An 18,862-nucleotide genomic window follows, 5' to 3' on the forward strand; every position below is an offset into this window, starting at 1 on the left:
TCAACAGCATTAAAGACACATATACTCTACCGGGTGCAAATGCATAAATCACTCTTTGACATCATTATAAATGAAAACCCTATCATTAAAACTGCTCATTTTAATCTTTAATTACCTTAAATCAACCTTTTTGACAACAGTACACTATTCTCAGCCGCAAACGAAATTTCAAACAATGAGAGCATCATGTCTCTGTGACATGATCCACGACCTGACAAATGACCCCAATTTGCATACTTGGGAACGCCCCACAGAACGATCCACTTGAAACAAGAGGGAGACAGGTTGTCTGATAATATCGAGAAGTTCATTTTCTCCCCCCCACCCACCATATGTTTCACGCATGACTTGTTATAGCACACTCGATTTGGGAACAGGTACAATCCCAACGAATTTAATCAACACAATATACTGAGCAAATATGTTTAGGACCACCGATCCATTTCCCGAAGCAAATGACATTTTCCTAGGTTTTTTTTCAACAAAATTGTTGAATATCTAAAATGCTTGTCAATGCCCCAATCATCTATTTGTCTTCGTCTTAACTAAAGGTTAGCGTGGAATATCAGTATCTTACGCCTGAAATTGCAGTCTTATCATTCGAAGGAATATGCGGTATTGATGGCATTTCTTGTGTCTGGATAAAACTGATAACACGCTGATTGATTAATTACTTTTGTGTGGATTTAAATGAGGATTTGTCAAAAGGTGGTGTTTATGTATGTACATTTACTAATCTATACTGAATACACTCTGTCGTGTCTGTCTACGTAAAAACAACACCCTTCTTTCAAAGGATTAACCACCAATACATTGATTGATTGCTCATTATTGGCAAACTAAATTACTTTATTAAAAGAACAATGCACATTATGCAATTAGTTGCCAGGTGTGCTATCTTGGGTGACCAATGAGATTATACAGTAACGTGAAAAACCTGAAACGATACATCACATTTTCGTATATTAGACTGTTAAAAGACACATCTCTTGGGAAATCTGCAGATGAATTATATATCACTTGTTTTTGTGGATATTGATGGATCCATTCATCGAACAAGGTAATAGCCTGACATTGCTCCTATAACTTTAATTTTAATATTTGCATTTTTGTTTTTAATAAGTTGTTATAGCTTTCAACAGAGTCATTGTTTTTGTCGTGAAGTGTAATTATACAGACGACATACACTAGGGCGTGCATGAGAATTATGATTAATATAGGCAAACAATAAAATGTCTACATATTACATTCCTGTCATACATTCACAGATCACTTCTTTTTATTAAGTTCCAAAATGCATACAAGTATGTTTATAAAGTAATTAGGATTATGAAACCAAACACAAAGACATATATTGACAAGTGTCTAGTTACTGGTGAGTGAACGTTTACAAACCAAGTAAATTTAGCAAGTGAAGAAATTTATAGCGCATTATTTTCACTTTGACCCCGACCTCACTCATGTTATGTTACAGGATGTGTCATGCAAACTCCTTTTGGTCATGATTCAAATACATATTTAACTACTAGTAGAAAGTAGTTTTGATTTATTAACTTCATGAAAACAAACCATAATCTCATTAATTCAAATGGACTTTAGTCCCTGACTTCATGATTTTCAAACATGGCAGTGCCCTGTCTGAGGATGAAAGCTATTTAAGTTTGCCTTCTTCGACTTACAAAATCAAAATTACTTTCTGCTGGTAGCAAAATATGTATTTTATTGATGGGCAATAGGATTTTGCATGACACTGCTTATAACATAACAATTTCACTCTTGGAAGCGAGGCGGAGGTCAATATAATATTACTTGCAACATTATGTCACTTCGACCCTCACCTTGCTTCTGTGGAAGATGTCATTTTGTTACAAGTTGTGTCACGGAAAATCTGTACGGTCATGATTCAAATACATATTTAACTACTAGTAAAAATTAGTTTTGATTTTCTAACTCAATGAAAACAAACCATAATCTCAATAATTCTAACAGACTTTAGTCGGTGACTTCATGATTTTCAAAAATGGTGGCACCCTGTCTGAGGATAAATGCTATTAAGTTTGTTTTCACCGACTTACAAAATCAAAATTACTTTTCACTGGTGGCAAAATATGTATTTTGTTGATGGACATTAGGATTTTACATGACATTGCTAATAACATAATAATTTCACTCTTGGAAGCGAGGCGGGGTTCGATATAAAATCACTTACGATAATATTGTCACTTCAACCACAACCTCGCTTCGGAGGAAGAAAGTGTTATATTCATGCAAATTCCTTTCGGTCAGCAATGTTGTGTTGTAAACAGTCTTGCTTTTATAAACTCGATGAAACTTGAACTCCATATTCTATCCTGGAAGCGTGGTAAGGGGCGAACCATCCAATTTAGTATATACCACAGGCTTCCACAACGCTTGCTTCGCACACACAAACAACCAATTTAAGCACAAACTACGGGGTCCAGTTAAAATCTGTGCATAGTGACACCATCATCCGACCCCAAGGAGCAACTGATGGCAACACAACAATTTGGCATGTCTTTGGTGACGTCAAGAAATCAGCAAAATGGCAAGCTTCCTACACATTTTCTATACAACTAAGTGAAAATCGTTCCTTCTATGACGTCACTGCAGGGCCCTGGCGACAGAGTTACGTAACTTGTCTGTGGTTTCGTTTGTGGGTGAGAGAAGCAGACAGCTTTTTAGCAACTTTTAAGCACTTGGTATCAATAAATCACAATTTAAAAAAAAAAAAAAAAAAAAAAATGGTGTTCCATTTATGACTAACCAGAAGTCTTTCATATGCAGTGGTAAAAAGAGTACCAAAAAATTGAGTTTATTCATTCTTTAACATCGATCTGCACAATTAGGAACCAATGACATGTGTCAACCAAGTAAGCAAGCCTGACCACCCAATTCCATAGTCACCTCTGACAACAAGCCTGGATTACTGAAGATCAATTCTAACCCGGACCTTCAGGGTGAGTTCAGAGTGAGTTGAGAGTGAGTGAGTGAGTGAGTGAGTGAGTGAAAGTAATCTGGAACTCAAACTGAAAACACAGTTCTCCACCCAAGGATTCAATTCCCACCTATGAACTGTAACACTACGTCTTGGTCACTTAAGCCATCCAATACAAGTATTATTCAATTCCCCAAGAAGTTTCAGAAATTGTAACAATGTAAGAATTTGAGCCTGTTCCCTCAAAGTAGTAAATGAGAACCTCATCCACTCAACTATACATACAATGTATTTAATCAATGTGCTATTAAAAGTCAGTTGTCTGAAGCAGATCAAAGAAAAGCCTGTTGATGTGTCTACCTCCTTGTATGTATTGCATAAGATCTAATTCTGTAACTAGCTTCCAGACATTCTCAACGATTGAGCAATTTCATTTCAAAATCAATCGTTAAGGTCAGTAAACTGGGTACAGAACCTTCCACTACAGACTAGACAATCTGACCCCGAATTGACAATAGTGCATCAAGATCACATGGACTATTTCATAAATCTCACTCACACTGATTTACGTGAACCCTGAACACAAGATACATTCAATCATCCAAAAACATGTCCAATGTACTGTATCACATTCCATTACTGTACATAGAAGTGACAAAATCCTCTCCACATTCATAAGAAATCTCTGCTAAAAGCACAGTCAACTGTAATATTGTGACTATATCATGAGCAGAAATCTACAATATCTCACTGAAATATTTCATCTCAAAGGACTTTAACATAAAACTGGTTTCAAAAACTCACCTGATCCAATCGGAACAACATCTGAATACTGATTAAAGTTACTCCCAACTCGCACATATCCTTGACGTATTTCAGCGAACAACTCGTAGCTCTTTAACAGCGGGAATTTCTTGGCATCGTAACTCTTCAGGTAGTGATAAAACAATAATCCATTTGGTTGTCGTGTCTGAAATCTTAACTTGAGATGAATGCTCTGGTCATCTTGATAGTCTGGCTTGAATGTGAGGTGAGCTACTCCATTGAAGGTCCAGGTGGTGGAGTTGGTGGCGGTATTAACCCCTCGTGTGATGAAGGCCACAGGTCCCAGTACCAAACTACACAGGGTTAACAATGGGGGCATCCTGTATCAAACCATTATCTGAAAATAAAAACGAAGTTGGATATATTACCTGGTCGAATGATCAGTCAGTATCAACTGTGGATCTATGTGATATTTGCTAGTAACCACTAGCGTTTTGTCTCAAATATCCATTATTTTAGAGCCACCATGATACAGTAAATGATGTAACTAACTCAAGTCAAGTTATATTGTAGTCAGTTGTTTAATGTTGCACTTAGTAATATTCGAGCAGTATGGCAGTGGTCTGTTAAAAATCAACCAGACAATTCAGTGATCAACAGAATCAAAATTGATCTACACAGTCAGGAACTGATGACGTGACTTTGAAGTCTCATGACAAGTATGGGTTGCTTAAGATCAGTGATAACATTGTCCTCATTTTCCAGATTAAATGGTCTGAAATTGGGAGTTTCCAGATTAACAATGTCTGGATGGGTAAGATTCCAGATTATAATGACCTGGAAGGTGGTGTTTCCAGATTAACAGACTCAGAATGGAGTTTCCAAATTAACAGGGCCTGAAAGGTGGTGTTTCCAGATTAACAGTCTGGAAGGTGAATTTCCAGATTAACAATGTCCGGAAGGTGTTTTTTTCCAGAATAATGTTCTGGAAATGGGAGTTTCCAGCTTAACAAGGTCTGAAAGGAGAAGCTTCCACATTAAAAGGGTGAAGAATAATGATGTTTGGCAGTAATTTTACCTAGTGGAAACTAAATCATTACACATACTATCCACAGTTAATAATGGTAAAAATATCACCCCTGAGCACCTGCCTATATGTTAAATAGGGTAAACAAATTCCAACTTTAACAGCATGCCTTTAACTGCTGACAGAAATGAAACTCTTCCCTGTTTAAAGGTTTAATAATTGTCACACTTGTAAAACAACTCCAGTGTGAGATAGGTTAGTGGGCAATTGGATGCTGGCTAATGGAATTTTACAGCTTCTGGGTGATTTCAGGTAGAAATCACATTCAGAACACTAGAACCTCATCGCTCTCCCACCTTTCCACCTGAATACATCCCAATATGACAGGCAGTGTAACTCTATCAGCATGAAATGGGATTCCACATTTTTTCCACATCAAATCCTTGACAAGCAACATCTCATCCACGCCTGTATGTAAACAATATGTTATGTTTGTTTAATGGCTTGGTAACATGGCCAGTTTACAAAAAAAAACTTTGTAAGTGTTTGAAATGTGTGATCATAGTCTTCTAGGCACATTCAACACTGTTTTGACATGAAACATGAAAACAGTTCATGACTTGTCACAGGTCCCAAGTTCCAATTCATGAACTGTAGCAGGATTCCATCACAACTTTGACAAGCATCATAATGCTGAAAATGCATAGCATCCACCTAGTTAAGTCAAGAGTAACAGCTCGTCTCTGAAACATATTTTACAGTGAAAAATGTATATAAATTAAAATGAAATACAATAAAAAAGAGTCCCGAGACTTTTCGTTTTCAGAAACTGCTCTTGCATGTGTACATTTGTTTCAGGGTATGACAGACTAAGTTCAGCCTTGCCTGGAGGTTAAAAGCATGGTCAGCTACTATTTGCTGCCTGTAGAGCTGACTGGCAGTTCAGACACATCTGTACCACAGAGTGTCAGGGCTACAGACATCCTTGATAATTACCCATGCGTCTGCTGCTGTTGACATTGTCCACCTCATCAAAACAAGGTTTTACCGAATGTAAATGCTTGTCTAGTCTGGGAAAAGATAAAATACAACTACTATGTTGACATAGCAGGGATATTGGGACATTTGTACTTGACCACTGGAATTTATTCAAGTGCAAAGTTCCAACCCTGCCACCAGTATATCTGTATGACCTTGGACCTTCAACTAAAACATACAGACCAAAACAACTCCTCTGGGAACAGAAAACAATCTGCCTTGCATATCAAAATATTTCAGAACAGTCTTTACAAACTTTTGAACAGACTTACTGAAGCACGCTCACCCATATTTCTCTGTCCATCAACTTGAAATATGCAACATAACTCTGTGCTGCAATATGACTGAACTGCTGACTATGAAAAAGTCAAGGTCATCTGTGTCATCACCTGACTGCTTGTGTTATTCCAGATGCAAGTCACACAAGACAATTCATCAGTATCACCATCAATGCTGCAGCAGCCTCAACTGAATCTGCCACCACAGAGTTAAGGGACACCTATTGAATCTGCCATGAGCCGGCTGTTTCTGGATAGCTTAATGTCCGTTTATCATATTACACAGTTCAATATCAAGACTGTATTTTCAACCTTGCTTAGTCAACACTAACCCACTAATTTGTCAGCCAGTGAGTGAGTGAATTGGATTTTACACCATTTTTAGCAATATTCCAGCAATATCATGACAGGGACACCAGAAATGGACTTCACACATTGTGCCCATGTGGGGAATCGAACCTGGGTTCTTGGTGTGACAAACTATTGCCTTAACCTCTATCCTACCCCCGATCCCCTGCTTCCCATGAGCAGAAAGAAGTGGCATAGGCATTGTGCTGACAAAACACACCTGGCCACATGTGCCATGTCACATGAGATGGTTCAATAGTATCATCATCCTTACATCTCCAGACTCAAGACAGACCTATAACCACAGGGTGGCCATTAGATGTTTGTCATGCATACAATGTCAGATTAATCAGCCTTGCTTATGTCAGCCTAGCATCAACCTACTAATGTTGCCATAAAGATATAAACTCTGTACCTGTGATTGATATTAGGAACAAAAAGCAACACCATCAGTAGTGAGTGAGTTTAGTTTTACGCCGCTTTTAGCAATATTCCAGCAATATCACGGCGGGGAACACCAGAAATTGGGCTTCACACATTGCACCCATGTGGGGAATCGAACCCGGGTCTTCATCGTGACAAGCGAACACTTTAACCACTAGGATACCTCGCCGCCCCCAACACCATCAGTAAAATGACATGCAGAGAACCATGTCCCACAACAAGACACCTAATCAGTTCCATTATCTCATAGCTGGAGACCTATTCTAACAACTACAGATTGCTTGGGACCTATTCTAACAATCACAGATTGCTGGGGACCCACTCTGCAAAGCACAGATTGTTAGGGACCCAGTGTAACATTAACAAGCTCTGATTGATGGAGACCTACTCATACAAGAACGGATAGCCCAGAGACCTATTCTAGTGAACTTAAACCCTGAAAGCCCAACTGTTGAATGTGAAACCTTCAAGCATTATGACACAATTTATCAGCAGAAGCTTGTCTGCAGTGGCTGCCCCTAGTTTATGCAGCCCAAAATACTCACATACCTAATCCTCTCCAATCAACAGAAATGGTCCCAAAGCCATAGATTCAGACCAGGTATGGGATCACGAGAAGAATGTCCCCTGGATGACACAGTAAATTGGTCCGCCTTCCACAGAAAATTACACAATGGGTGAGGTAAACACTATCAAAGGCTGAGACATCGATTGAAGGCCTAGGATTTGTTTGCAGCAAATTGTAGACAAAAATAATATACTTCATTAGGATCAATAGCACTGTTGTTACACACGAAACAGGCAGTCATCAGAAATTCATTACACTTTTATTGTATGTAACTGAGTGCACAATCTATAGTTTCATATCGGATTCAACTAACAGAAATGTTGCAGTAGCTCCAAGTGTGTGAGAGTGCTGCTTTTAGAATATTAGAGTAATTATGGCAGGGACACCAGAAAAAGGCTTCCATATTTTTTTTTACCCAAATGGGAATTTGAACCCAGGTCTTTGACATGAACCTGTATAGTTTAGCTACTGAGCTACCCCACCAGCCCTAGTAACTCCAAGGCAAATCCTAGTTAACACCAAGAAACTGTTATAAACATTAGAGAGCAGGACAGAAAGTAGAGACCGGAACTGGCCAGGAAGGGCTGATATGCTAGCATGTGGGGGACTAGTTTCGTCCGAGTTGGACTCATCAGACGGAGAAGCTAGCGGTGACTGGGAACATATATTCTTAGAGAGAGCCAGAAGGGGTGGTCGCCGGTACAGGGTGGGCCAATGAAAAATGCAAATGCCACCTGCTACCCGTGGAGTGTGGGTGGCAGCTGGTAATTCATCGGTGGTTGCCGGTGTGGTTGGTGGTGTGGCCGGTAGTTGCCAGTGGCTGCTGGTAGAGTGCCTGTTGTGGCCGGTGGTACCACCAGAAATGTCGGTGGTTGCTGGTGGCTGCCGGTGGCTGCCGGTGAAGCCTGAGATTGTCGTGTATTGTAAAGAAACAAATGATGCATATGGCGATAGCGTCAGGCTTATTATCGTGGTTCACAATGAGACGGCTGTGTATGGAGAGTTACTTAGGGACGAATGTTTAGGTGAACACTCGTGACAAACATCTGGTGGTGCGACTATATTGTATAGTGTTTCGTGTAATGTTCCACGAGAGGGTGGAACATTCCTAGGCTGACTGAATAAAAGATGTTTATGTACTTTGTCGGGAAGCCAGATGTATAATACAAATCTATATAAAAGAGAGACAAACCTGTCGCTCATCACTTTAATTTCCCAAATCACCATATGAGTGACTTACGATACACCATCATCACTCAGCTCAAGGCAGACCCTGAGCGGGAGACCACCACTAAACTCCACGGACCTGAAATGGATTTTTGAGCTACACACGTTCAGCCCGCAAAGTCTCAACAATAAAATTGTTGGTTGAATTTCACCCCGTATTTCATACCAATCTCATAAACATTATTTATTATTGACCCAAAATAACGCATATTCTATTGGGAGGAAAACAAATGTATTGAGGCTTGACATATGATTAGGATTCATTTAACACAATTTCCTATGTTACAAAAACATGTAAATTATTTCAAAATTCATCTGTAAATACTCTCAAAACAGGTAAACAAACAAAAATCTTAATCACCAGGAATTCGTTGTGTTCTCAGTAACACTGATCTCTCATACTGTGAATTAACAGTTTGAACAGGAGGGACCTAAAACCAGTTTTACCTGAAAGATTTCCAAGTTATGTATTGACATGATTGAACCTCCTGTTTTACACTGACAGATGGGGGCTTGACATGATATCCAAGAAAAGAAGTGCCTTGAAGCTGAGAACAAATACAGATCGACCAGACTTACAGGGAGGGATATTGAAAGATGGATATATAACTTGTTGCCACAGAAAATGAATGGTGACTCACATATGCTGGTCCAGGAGATGCTGATCGAATATCAATAAATACTGGAAAAATAAATTTGAGTAAAATTTGTTCTGAAAGGTATTTCATGTCACTGGCGAGTGGTGCCATATTTTTGCAATGACTAAAAACAAAACCAGCATTCTGATTGTACCTTAGAATCAGCTGATGATATACCATTGTGAGAGAGAGAGTTAAATTTTACACCACACCCAGAAACATTCAAGCACTATGGTGGCATGTAACGTTGTGGTTTGTGTGAGGAAATTAAAACAAAACTGTAACATAATATCTTATGAAAGGTATTATTGATGACATAATATTCATATTGTTAATCATCAGTAAATTTTCAACATCGAAAATATTTTTGACTACCTTTTTAGCCAGTCCCAGGCCACTGTGACAAAAGTGATGAATCAGACATTCTCCCACAAATTCCATCACCTGAACTGAACAATATGTACAGTACTAGTTTCCTAACCTAACACTGCAACTAGTTCCAGGTATAAAACAGGGACAGTGCACTACATTGCCCTGAACTTTAAGGGTCAGTCAGTCAGTGAGTTTGTGATGATCGCGTGCAATAACACATTAATGGCACTCTACCTATCAGGCTATTGTTAAATAGATCAGCCAGTACATGACTGTTGATTACATCCAACTGAAACAGTGAACTTGTTGGCAATCTTGGAAGCTGACAGGAAACAATTCAAGAGGTGAGGTGAGGTGAGGTGTGAGGTGAGGTGAGGTGAGGTGAGGTGAGGTGAGGTGAGGTGGGGTGGGGTGGGGTGGGGTGTGGTGGGGTGGGGTGGGGTGGGGTGTGGTGCTGAAGATGACCACAGAGGCAGTAAGAGAAGAGCAAACTGATACCAGCCAGAACCAAACACCTGAATCCAAAGGCACTTGCCGTTCATTATTATTTTTCAGCTGACCAATTTAGCAGTGTTTCAGACTGACTGTGTTATGCTGACATTTTTAAAGTTTCATGGAGACATAGGACAGTACTAAAATCCTGAAAATGTCAGCATGTCATCTGCATCCAGCAAAATCCCATCCCACGTTTTTATTCTAACAAGTTTCATACAGAGATCATTATGCTTTTCCAATATCAGATAAACAAATACATAGACCCTATTCTCTAGTAAGCGTTAATCACCATCCAAGCACAGCCACAGCATGTTTTATTTGAAAATCAAAAGGGTCTACAAGAAAAAAATTCATGAAAAAAAAATCTTTGAAATGAAAAAAAAGTGTTAATGGAAAGCAACACAGTCCTTGTGTCTGAGGCAATAAGAACATCAGAATCTAAAAGACTGACTGTAAATCCTACACTTTTACTGAAACAAAACTCCCACAAAAACAAGTGTTTGCCACTAATGTGGCAATGTCCCCATGTCCCTCACTGCTAAGGAAGGATGAAATATTTATAACATATTCACTACTTCTTACTTTTTGCTCACACACAAGAAGTGTGAAATGGCTAGTGTCTGGATAATCACTCACCCAATGTAGGCTGTCAACAAAATTAAGGACATTGGCTGCATAGTTTTATGCATTAACAAGTTCAAAAAGTGAACGAAGTGTAGTGGTCAGACTGAAAATCAGAGTCAAAGTGTCCAGGTGACCTTGAAGATAAGGTCAATGTCTTCAAATAAACTGACATCTGCTTAATCTACTTATGTAGGCTGTCACCAAATTTGACATTGGGTACAACAGGAAAAGTGGTCAAAGAGTCATGGTGACCTTGAAAGTAGGTAAAAGTCACCCAAACTAATTGGTGTCAGTATAATCCCCTAATGTAGCCGTCATCAAATTTGAAGACAATGGGCACAACTGCTAATGTGATATTGCATTAATAAGAAACAAGACCTATGTACGGACGGACAGATGCTGCTGAATACGTAGTTCCTGTTTCACATTGTGGTGGGGGACAAAAAATGAGTTCATCAGAACACAATTGATTTTCTATCTGTTGCAACAACCTTGACCATCACTTCAGATTAACCCATCAAACTGCCTGTGCTTTAACAGTTGCCAGTGCTAAACACAATCACCTTGATGAAAGTACAATAGTGTGATGCAAGATGCACTGCTGAGTGGTACATTCTGGGAAATTAATAATCTCACCTGGTGTTCTGGAGATGGTGTTAAAAAAAACAAAAACTTGTACGTTATTGGATTATGTGTCCTTGGTTAATGTGAAAGTTGTCTTGATTAATGATTCCATTAACTTGTGGATAAAAATGTCATGTCTGCCCATTTAAAGCGTTAAATTCAGTTTTACAGTAAGAGTTCTGCAACTTTATGGCAGTTTGTGAATACTCAAACATGTTGTCTACTTCATTTCGAATCAGAAGTTTTCTGAAGCTCGTAAAATTAGAGAAACAGTCGTGAAACAGCTCACTGCCACCATAAAATGAAACTCATGACCTGCAAAGAGTTAACTTAACATAGTTACAAAGTGTAAGAACATTAAACAACTTACCCAATGAGATAACATTGGGACCAAGTACACCAAAAGTTGACAACAGAGAACCAATGCAGTTGCTGCAACGAAATGCATAAAAAAGCATTCAGAGCAGCTTGGCAGTACCAGTGAATTTTGTCACTAGTGCTGAAGTACACAAGCAGGAGGAACCAGCAAATCAGTTCTGCTCGAAGAACTCTACCCTCATATGCTTGAAAACGGTACAAGAACCTTTACTGGAACTACACCATTGTTAAAATAAAGACGTTAATCATCTCAATTCTGCTCCAGGAAACAACATGGAATACTTGGGACCTATTCTGTTCCCAAATCCCTAAATGGGCTTACACACAGGATACTGGGACCATTTCTGCCCAGGGATCAGCACTGAGCAGCCATATGATATCTGACCCCATTAAACACCCCTTCTACCTCAAACAAGGGCAAAATAGTCCAATTAAACTAGAGGAACAACATCATGCTACCTACACAATACATTCATTTTAATGTATGATAATGCCAACTGGTGTCTATAAGAACTATATACATTTCCTGGCATTTGGCCAAATTGAATTCTGATTAACTTGGCCCAAACTTGAACAACAATGAACAACATACCATCAATATTTCCCTGATGGTCAAATGGACCATACTTAATATTACAAAAGACTTGAACCATTTTGCATAAACCTGCAAATAATGGCAGGAAGGGATCCTGGGGCATGAAAGAAATTTTGCATGAAAGAGTTTGTGGTCCCAATGAGACAGAAGTTTTCATCTATATGAAAGTCAAAACAGATTAAATTGTTTCCTTTTTTCCATCTTTTTGTGGTTAGCAAAGGGAATTCCCACATGCAGAATAATTCATGAAGAGGTTTGTCCTTGAATGAAAGGAACTCCCTTCATCTGCTACCAGTGCAATATGTATGTCTATCTACAGGTACCTCCAAAAGAGTGAGTGACTTTAGTTTTACACTCAGCAATATTCCAGCTATATGGTGGGTATCTCCAAAAGAAGTCTTAACCTTCTTAATATGCTGTCTTATATTTGTTCATTTCCACCGGGAACATGACTCTTGCTTTCAAATTATCTCATTGAAATAATGTGTTTAGACTACAAGAAACAGTCCATTCCTATAGCTTTTCGAGGGCGATTTGAAATACACTTCCTTATATGAACCACCAAGGCCCCTGTACGCAAAGAGACCATATTGCTATGGTGATCTTAACACACAAAGTTGAAAATCGACTTATGACTGCTGCAGTTCTATGATCGCTTTGTGGGACAAGGCCTCAAATCCTATTTGGAATGAATGAGTCTAGCTTTATGATACTTTTCACAATATTCCGGCAGTATCATGACGGGTAACATAAGACATGGACTTCACATATTGTGGGAATGTGGGAAATGAAACCTGGCTCTTAGGCATTACAAGCGAACACTTAGCTGCCTCACTCACACTGTTTTGAATTAGTCTGTCTCATAGTCCTTCAAACCATATTATTTTCCCAAATGCCTAGCCCTCCATGCAGTCATAAAGCTTCAGTGAAGTAAGACTTGATTTCATCTGGAATCTCCCAACTCACTGGGGCTCCTTCTCAATTTAAATGTATTTGTTTCTATCAGCATCAGTGACTAAGTGCTAGTCTATTCCTTGGAAAGTGTACAATGCCCCTCAATGTGATCAAAGGTATCTTGTGTGAATATAGATGAATGCAAACAAGAGATGATGAAACAAAATACTATTAAGATTGTTACAGAATATTTATTCTGTTCGCAAAAAATGCTTCAAATTTTCTACCATATCAACCCACAGGCAGTTATTGTGTCATAGTCAAACTGCACAAGGAAAGTTTTTTCTCTCTATGGATTATGCAGTTTTCTACACTTCTCAAGTTACATTACATTATTTATGTCTGAATCTTATCTCAGTTACCTAACACTAAGCAAACTCAGCCTCAGTCTCTCATGTATACAACCTATCTTTGGCCACTATGCTTGTCGTAAGAGGCCACTAACGTGATCGGGTGGTCAGGCTCGCTGACTTGGTTAACACATGTCATCGGTTCCCAAGTGCGCAGATCGATGCTCATGTTGTTGATCACTGGATTGTCTGGTCCAAACTCGATTATCTACAGACCGCCGCCACATAGCTGGAATATTGCTGAGTGCGGCGTAAAACTAAACTCACTCACTCACTCAACCAGTCTTTGCATGAGTACTGAAAGCAGAGGAAGGAACATGTGACACATGGCAAATAATTTTTTATGACCAGTCCTCAAGTGTATTCTTATCGCCCAAAGTCTAATTTTTAGCAGACACAAACTCTTATCAGAAGTTGTTACCCTCTTTTAGAAGCAAACCCTCTTCGGTCTCAGGTTATATTTGCCATTCAACATATTCCAAGATATCAGCTGCAAAACATGCCACATCTGAGTCTTTCCTTCTTCTAAAATAGATCTCAAAATTCAAATCATCAACTTCCAAATCTGGTCCCTCACTTTCAAAAACTTGTGTTTAGTCTTCATCATTAGATCCACGTATTTCTATTTCCTGGCAGGAAAATCAGCCGTATTTGTATGGTAATCTCATAACACATGGATCTGTTGACGGACAGAAGTCTTTAAAATGAATATTTTAATAAAGTTTATGAGACATAATCAACAGGGTGAACACAATCAGATAATTGTTACTTGATTTTAAGTTTATTGGTCTCTTGTATGTACCATCGGAAGAGTTCTATCCTAAATCAAAAGTAGAGATAATCCTCATACAATTAGTGGTTTTTCCTAATGGAAATCAGTTTGGCACCATAAGTGCCCAGACCCCATCTTGATTTACCAGCACAATCAGGAGACAATCACTGCATACTTATAGCATCCCCAAGCCATGCCCAGATCCGTCACAGGCTAAACACAGCCATTTGTCAATGAAAAATCTCCACTGCATGTCAATGTGACATAAATATACCATTCTCCACACCACAATCAATACAAATTACTCAAGCAGCCCATGCAGTCTAGTGTCGTAAATAACAATTTTACAAATGTCACATTGTATATATAGACGGCAGCTGATTCTGCCGTACCTGACAGCGGAAACGAACAGCAGGACGTTAGAGGAAGAGACACTTCACCATTTTACCCAGATGCAAGCACATCCTTATTCTCAGTAGAGTTTCTGATGTTCTGAAGGGAGCGGAGGTCAGCATGACATTATCAAGACACTCCCTGGAACAATAGGAAGAGTTGTGGCACAAGGCACAACACTCGTTATGGTTGTTCCGTGCTGGAAAGGGATTGGTTTTTGCTTCTAATCTGTCATCCAAGTTCTTGTCACATCAACATCTGAGCTCATCCTTAATTGGGTCCATATTTGGCACGAACATTTTTGTTACATAATTCAAGCCGGAAATGGCTGTATTCATTGGTGATCTTTTTTGCTAGGATATTCTTTCAATTTTGATATGCATGTATAACTTTCAAGGAAGTTTAGGTCATAAGTGTTTTTCAGAATTATTCCGGAAGAGCATAGTGTCATGTATTCATATTCTTGGTTCTCTGTCAAAACACAACATGTTAGTGAAGCCAGTACACACACATCAACAGGGAGCTTTGTTCCAACCATTTAGATGCACCATGCAACTCATTCTACATCAACTGACATGCAGTGGAGCTAGTGTTGATATATGAATATCTTACCAGTCCCAGTAAGTTTAGAAGGGATAAACGTCATTACCAACGACTGCTTGACTGGAGTATCATGAACTATCTGGAGTTTAACAGATGAAGATTTTTATTTTGAAAAGATATTTAGTACTCATTAGTTATTTAGTATTAAATAGTATTGGAACGATTGAATAATCAATGATCGACATGCTAAAAGTTATAATCAGCCATTCGATCAAACTTTCTTTTTGCGGTGAGGTATATGATTATAATCAATCACTGATTGATAATTCAGCTCTGCTTATCGATCTGCAGATTGTCAGCGATACCCAGCACTATAACCAAGAAGATGTACGTATACATGTCAGTTAACACTAAGGTTGTGTTTCATACACTGTACTCACAGGGGTAAACACAAACCTAGGTTTTCTTGAACAAAAGTTTTGAACTACTTTGTCAATAAATCATCCTCTCATTAGTCAATATCAGCATGCCTGAGTTAAAGTGAGTGAGTGGGTTTAGTTTTACACCGCACTAAGCAATATTCCAGCTATATGGCGGCAGTCTGTAAATAAGTAAATAATCAAGTTTGGACCAGACAATTCAGTGATCAAGAACATGAGCATTGATCTGCGCAACTGGGAACCAATGACGTGTCATCCAAGTCAGAGAGCCTGAGCACCCCATCCCGTTAGTCGCCTCTTACAACAAGCATAGTCGCCTTTTACAGCAAGCATGGTTTGCTGAAAACCTATTCTACACCAGATCTTCACAGGTCCTAAGGGTAAAAATTATGACCAATATCCTCTCATAATGTTAACTTAAACAATAAATATTTCTGAGATATTGAGATTTATGTGCTGTATGTGAAAAATCTATGGGCAGTCTGTGAATTAGTCCCAAACACAAATTGAAGCCTGGTAAAATGTTTTTCTATTTAGCAAGTTAGCTGTTTTCAAACACTAAAACAAATTCTACTGAAGATAAAGTCAAATGACAGGATTGGGGTAACAGTATTTGCAATAAACTGTGATGGATCTCCTAGCCTCCTTACACTCAAAAACTGCAATGTGTGAAAGAAAATTAAAGTCCCCCAACTCAGATTTAACAGTAGTTCAAAATTTGATGCATATGAAATAAATGACTGTGGTGTTGCTTCCAGTGAATAGTATCATATCATATAGGAAATTCATAATGAAAAGTGGCATGCAATCAATTATTAATGAAAGCTGAAAGGTTGCATGCACTGTCTGCCTACCTCAATGTCAGCATAATCTGGTCAACATATCTAACACCAACAATACAAAGGTCAAGAATTCGTCATCAGGTTCCAGGCAGGGTTCATTATTCACAAACAATATATCACACTTTCAGATGCCTTCTAAACCACAGGGGATGTAACTGTCACAATTTATTAATTACAACAAGCATCAGACTCCACTGTGATCCACATATGTTGATAGAGCGAGATAATGATGTCTCATAATTGATTTTACGTTTTCACTTGTAGCAAGATTCAATGCCACCATGACCTTCTTACTCTTCCATTGCTTGCAACAATTAGCATCATTTGTTTTCTTGGGAGTGTATGTGAGTGAGTGAGTTTAGTTTTACGCCGCACTCAGCAATATTCCAGCTATATGGCGGCGGTCTGTAAATAATCGAGTTTGGACCAGAAAATCCAGTGACCAACAACATGAGCATCGATCTGCTCACTTGGGAACCGATGACATGTGTCAACCAAGTCAGCGAGGCTGACCACCCGATCCCGTTAGTCGCCTCTTACGACAAGCATAGTCACCTTTTATGGCAAGCATGGGTTGCTGAAGGCCTATTCTACCCCGGGACCTTCACGGGTCGGGAGTGTATGTTTCCTTAGTCATAGGACTTGTGTGCCAACTGTGTAAAATGGGTAACTCATTGTCGATTACACAACCATGAAACCACAAAACTCAGTTATTGAGAAATGCAATACTATAAAGGGATGAGCATGTGAATAAAATTTTACACTGCATTTAGCAACATTCTAACAATATTTAAAGGCTAGTCACACAATATGTGGGCTTTACACACTGTATCCATGTGGGGAATTGAACCCAGGTCTTTGGCATGAGCGAATGCTTTAACCACCTGCCCAACCTACTGCCTCATAAGTTATTAAAGGTTCTGTTTTCATTACACATGTATCAGAGGCAAAATATATACAGCAGTCCCTATGATGAATTAGTTGCATTATACAAATCAGTGTCATTCTCCATCATGGATGACAAATGCTACTGATTAAAATTTCAAGGTTGACTTATGTTTGGAAACACTAATCAGCTATATTAGTCACAGAAGGGCTGTTTCACATATCATCTGCTTGATACATATCTATATACTATGTGTGTTGGACAGACTCGAGCAAATCCATCTTTAATTATCTCAAAATTATTTCACAGGGATGCAGGGTTGATACATGTCGATCGATGCTCCTGATTTTGATAACTGGATTGTCTGGTCCAGAGTAGAATATTTACAGACCGTTACTCTATAGATGAATAATTGCTGAATGGCAACAGGGGTACAATTGATTTTTTAACTCTTGAATGGCAACAACAAACTTCATACCTTGGATGCAAACACTATCCTACCCAAGTGGTAGAAACTCAATGAACCGTCACTGTGATGTAAGCAATAGCCACCGACTCATCTATAACTAGTGAGGTGCATGGAGCTTAACCTTTTCCTGAACACCTGGTTTCTTCAAACATTTTCATCCATCAACTATTCTTAAAATTGTTCTCTATCTTGTGCTTGTAACCCCTAATAGACTGTTTAAAAAAATAATAGAGACTGGTTATTTTCTGGCATTATGAAGGCTAGGATTTAACTATGTAGTGATAATATATCTGTGAAAGGAACTTTTGTTACCTTAAACTGGTGTCTTTCTCTAAACTGTTACTGATCATGACGAAACTAATAATCTATATTCATATTTTGGTAATATCTAAATCCAAATATATCACTTGTAGTGGTAATCATTAACAATGAACTTTTGTATGAATTATTATTCCATGATAACATATTAAAGCTTCAGGACTAGTGCCATTGATCTTACTAGCAAAGACCTTATGTCTGGAGGTACATAACAAGAGACATCATTTCTGACATATTCAAAGAACAGACGTTCTCAGTATCAGGAATTAAGATAGTCAGAAAAGTCATAATAAAAGCAGGAATATCTATTGCCTGCAGACACACTCTCATGATACAGAGATAGTTGTGTCAGAATAAGCCGGTGTTGGATTTCTAAGATGAGGCCGTACCTCAAGATTGCCCCACAGGCAGAACTTCTGTGACACTGGTTAAAACCAGCAGACAAATTGTAAACAACCCAAACATGATGCAATTCTTGAAAATATTTCTACCATCTCTTTCTTAAACTTTCACACTGG

At 38.7% G+C, this 18,862-nt stretch overlaps 1 protein-coding gene across 6 annotated transcripts in view; it reads right to left on the minus strand.

Annotated features, from left to right (window-relative positions):
• LOC137291074 (axotactin-like) overlaps positions 1-18,862 on the minus strand; it is a 175,883-nt gene that overhangs the window by 102,211 nt on the left and 54,810 nt on the right. For all 6 annotated transcript variants that reach the window (XM_067822355.1, XM_067822357.1, XM_067822353.1 and 3 more), the window contains exon 2: positions 3,761-4,118. In XM_067822355.1, coding sequence (XP_067678456.1) covers positions 3,761-4,100 — 340 coding nt within the window. In that variant the 5' untranslated portion in view covers positions 4,101-4,118. The remainder of the gene's footprint in view (positions 1-3,760; positions 4,119-18,862) is intronic.

Source organism: Haliotis asinina, chromosome 7 (assembly GCF_037392515.1).
Source record: "Haliotis asinina isolate JCU_RB_2024 chromosome 7, JCU_Hal_asi_v2, whole genome shotgun sequence".
NCBI classification, from domain to species: Eukaryota; Metazoa; Mollusca; class Gastropoda; order Lepetellida; family Haliotidae; genus Haliotis; species Haliotis asinina.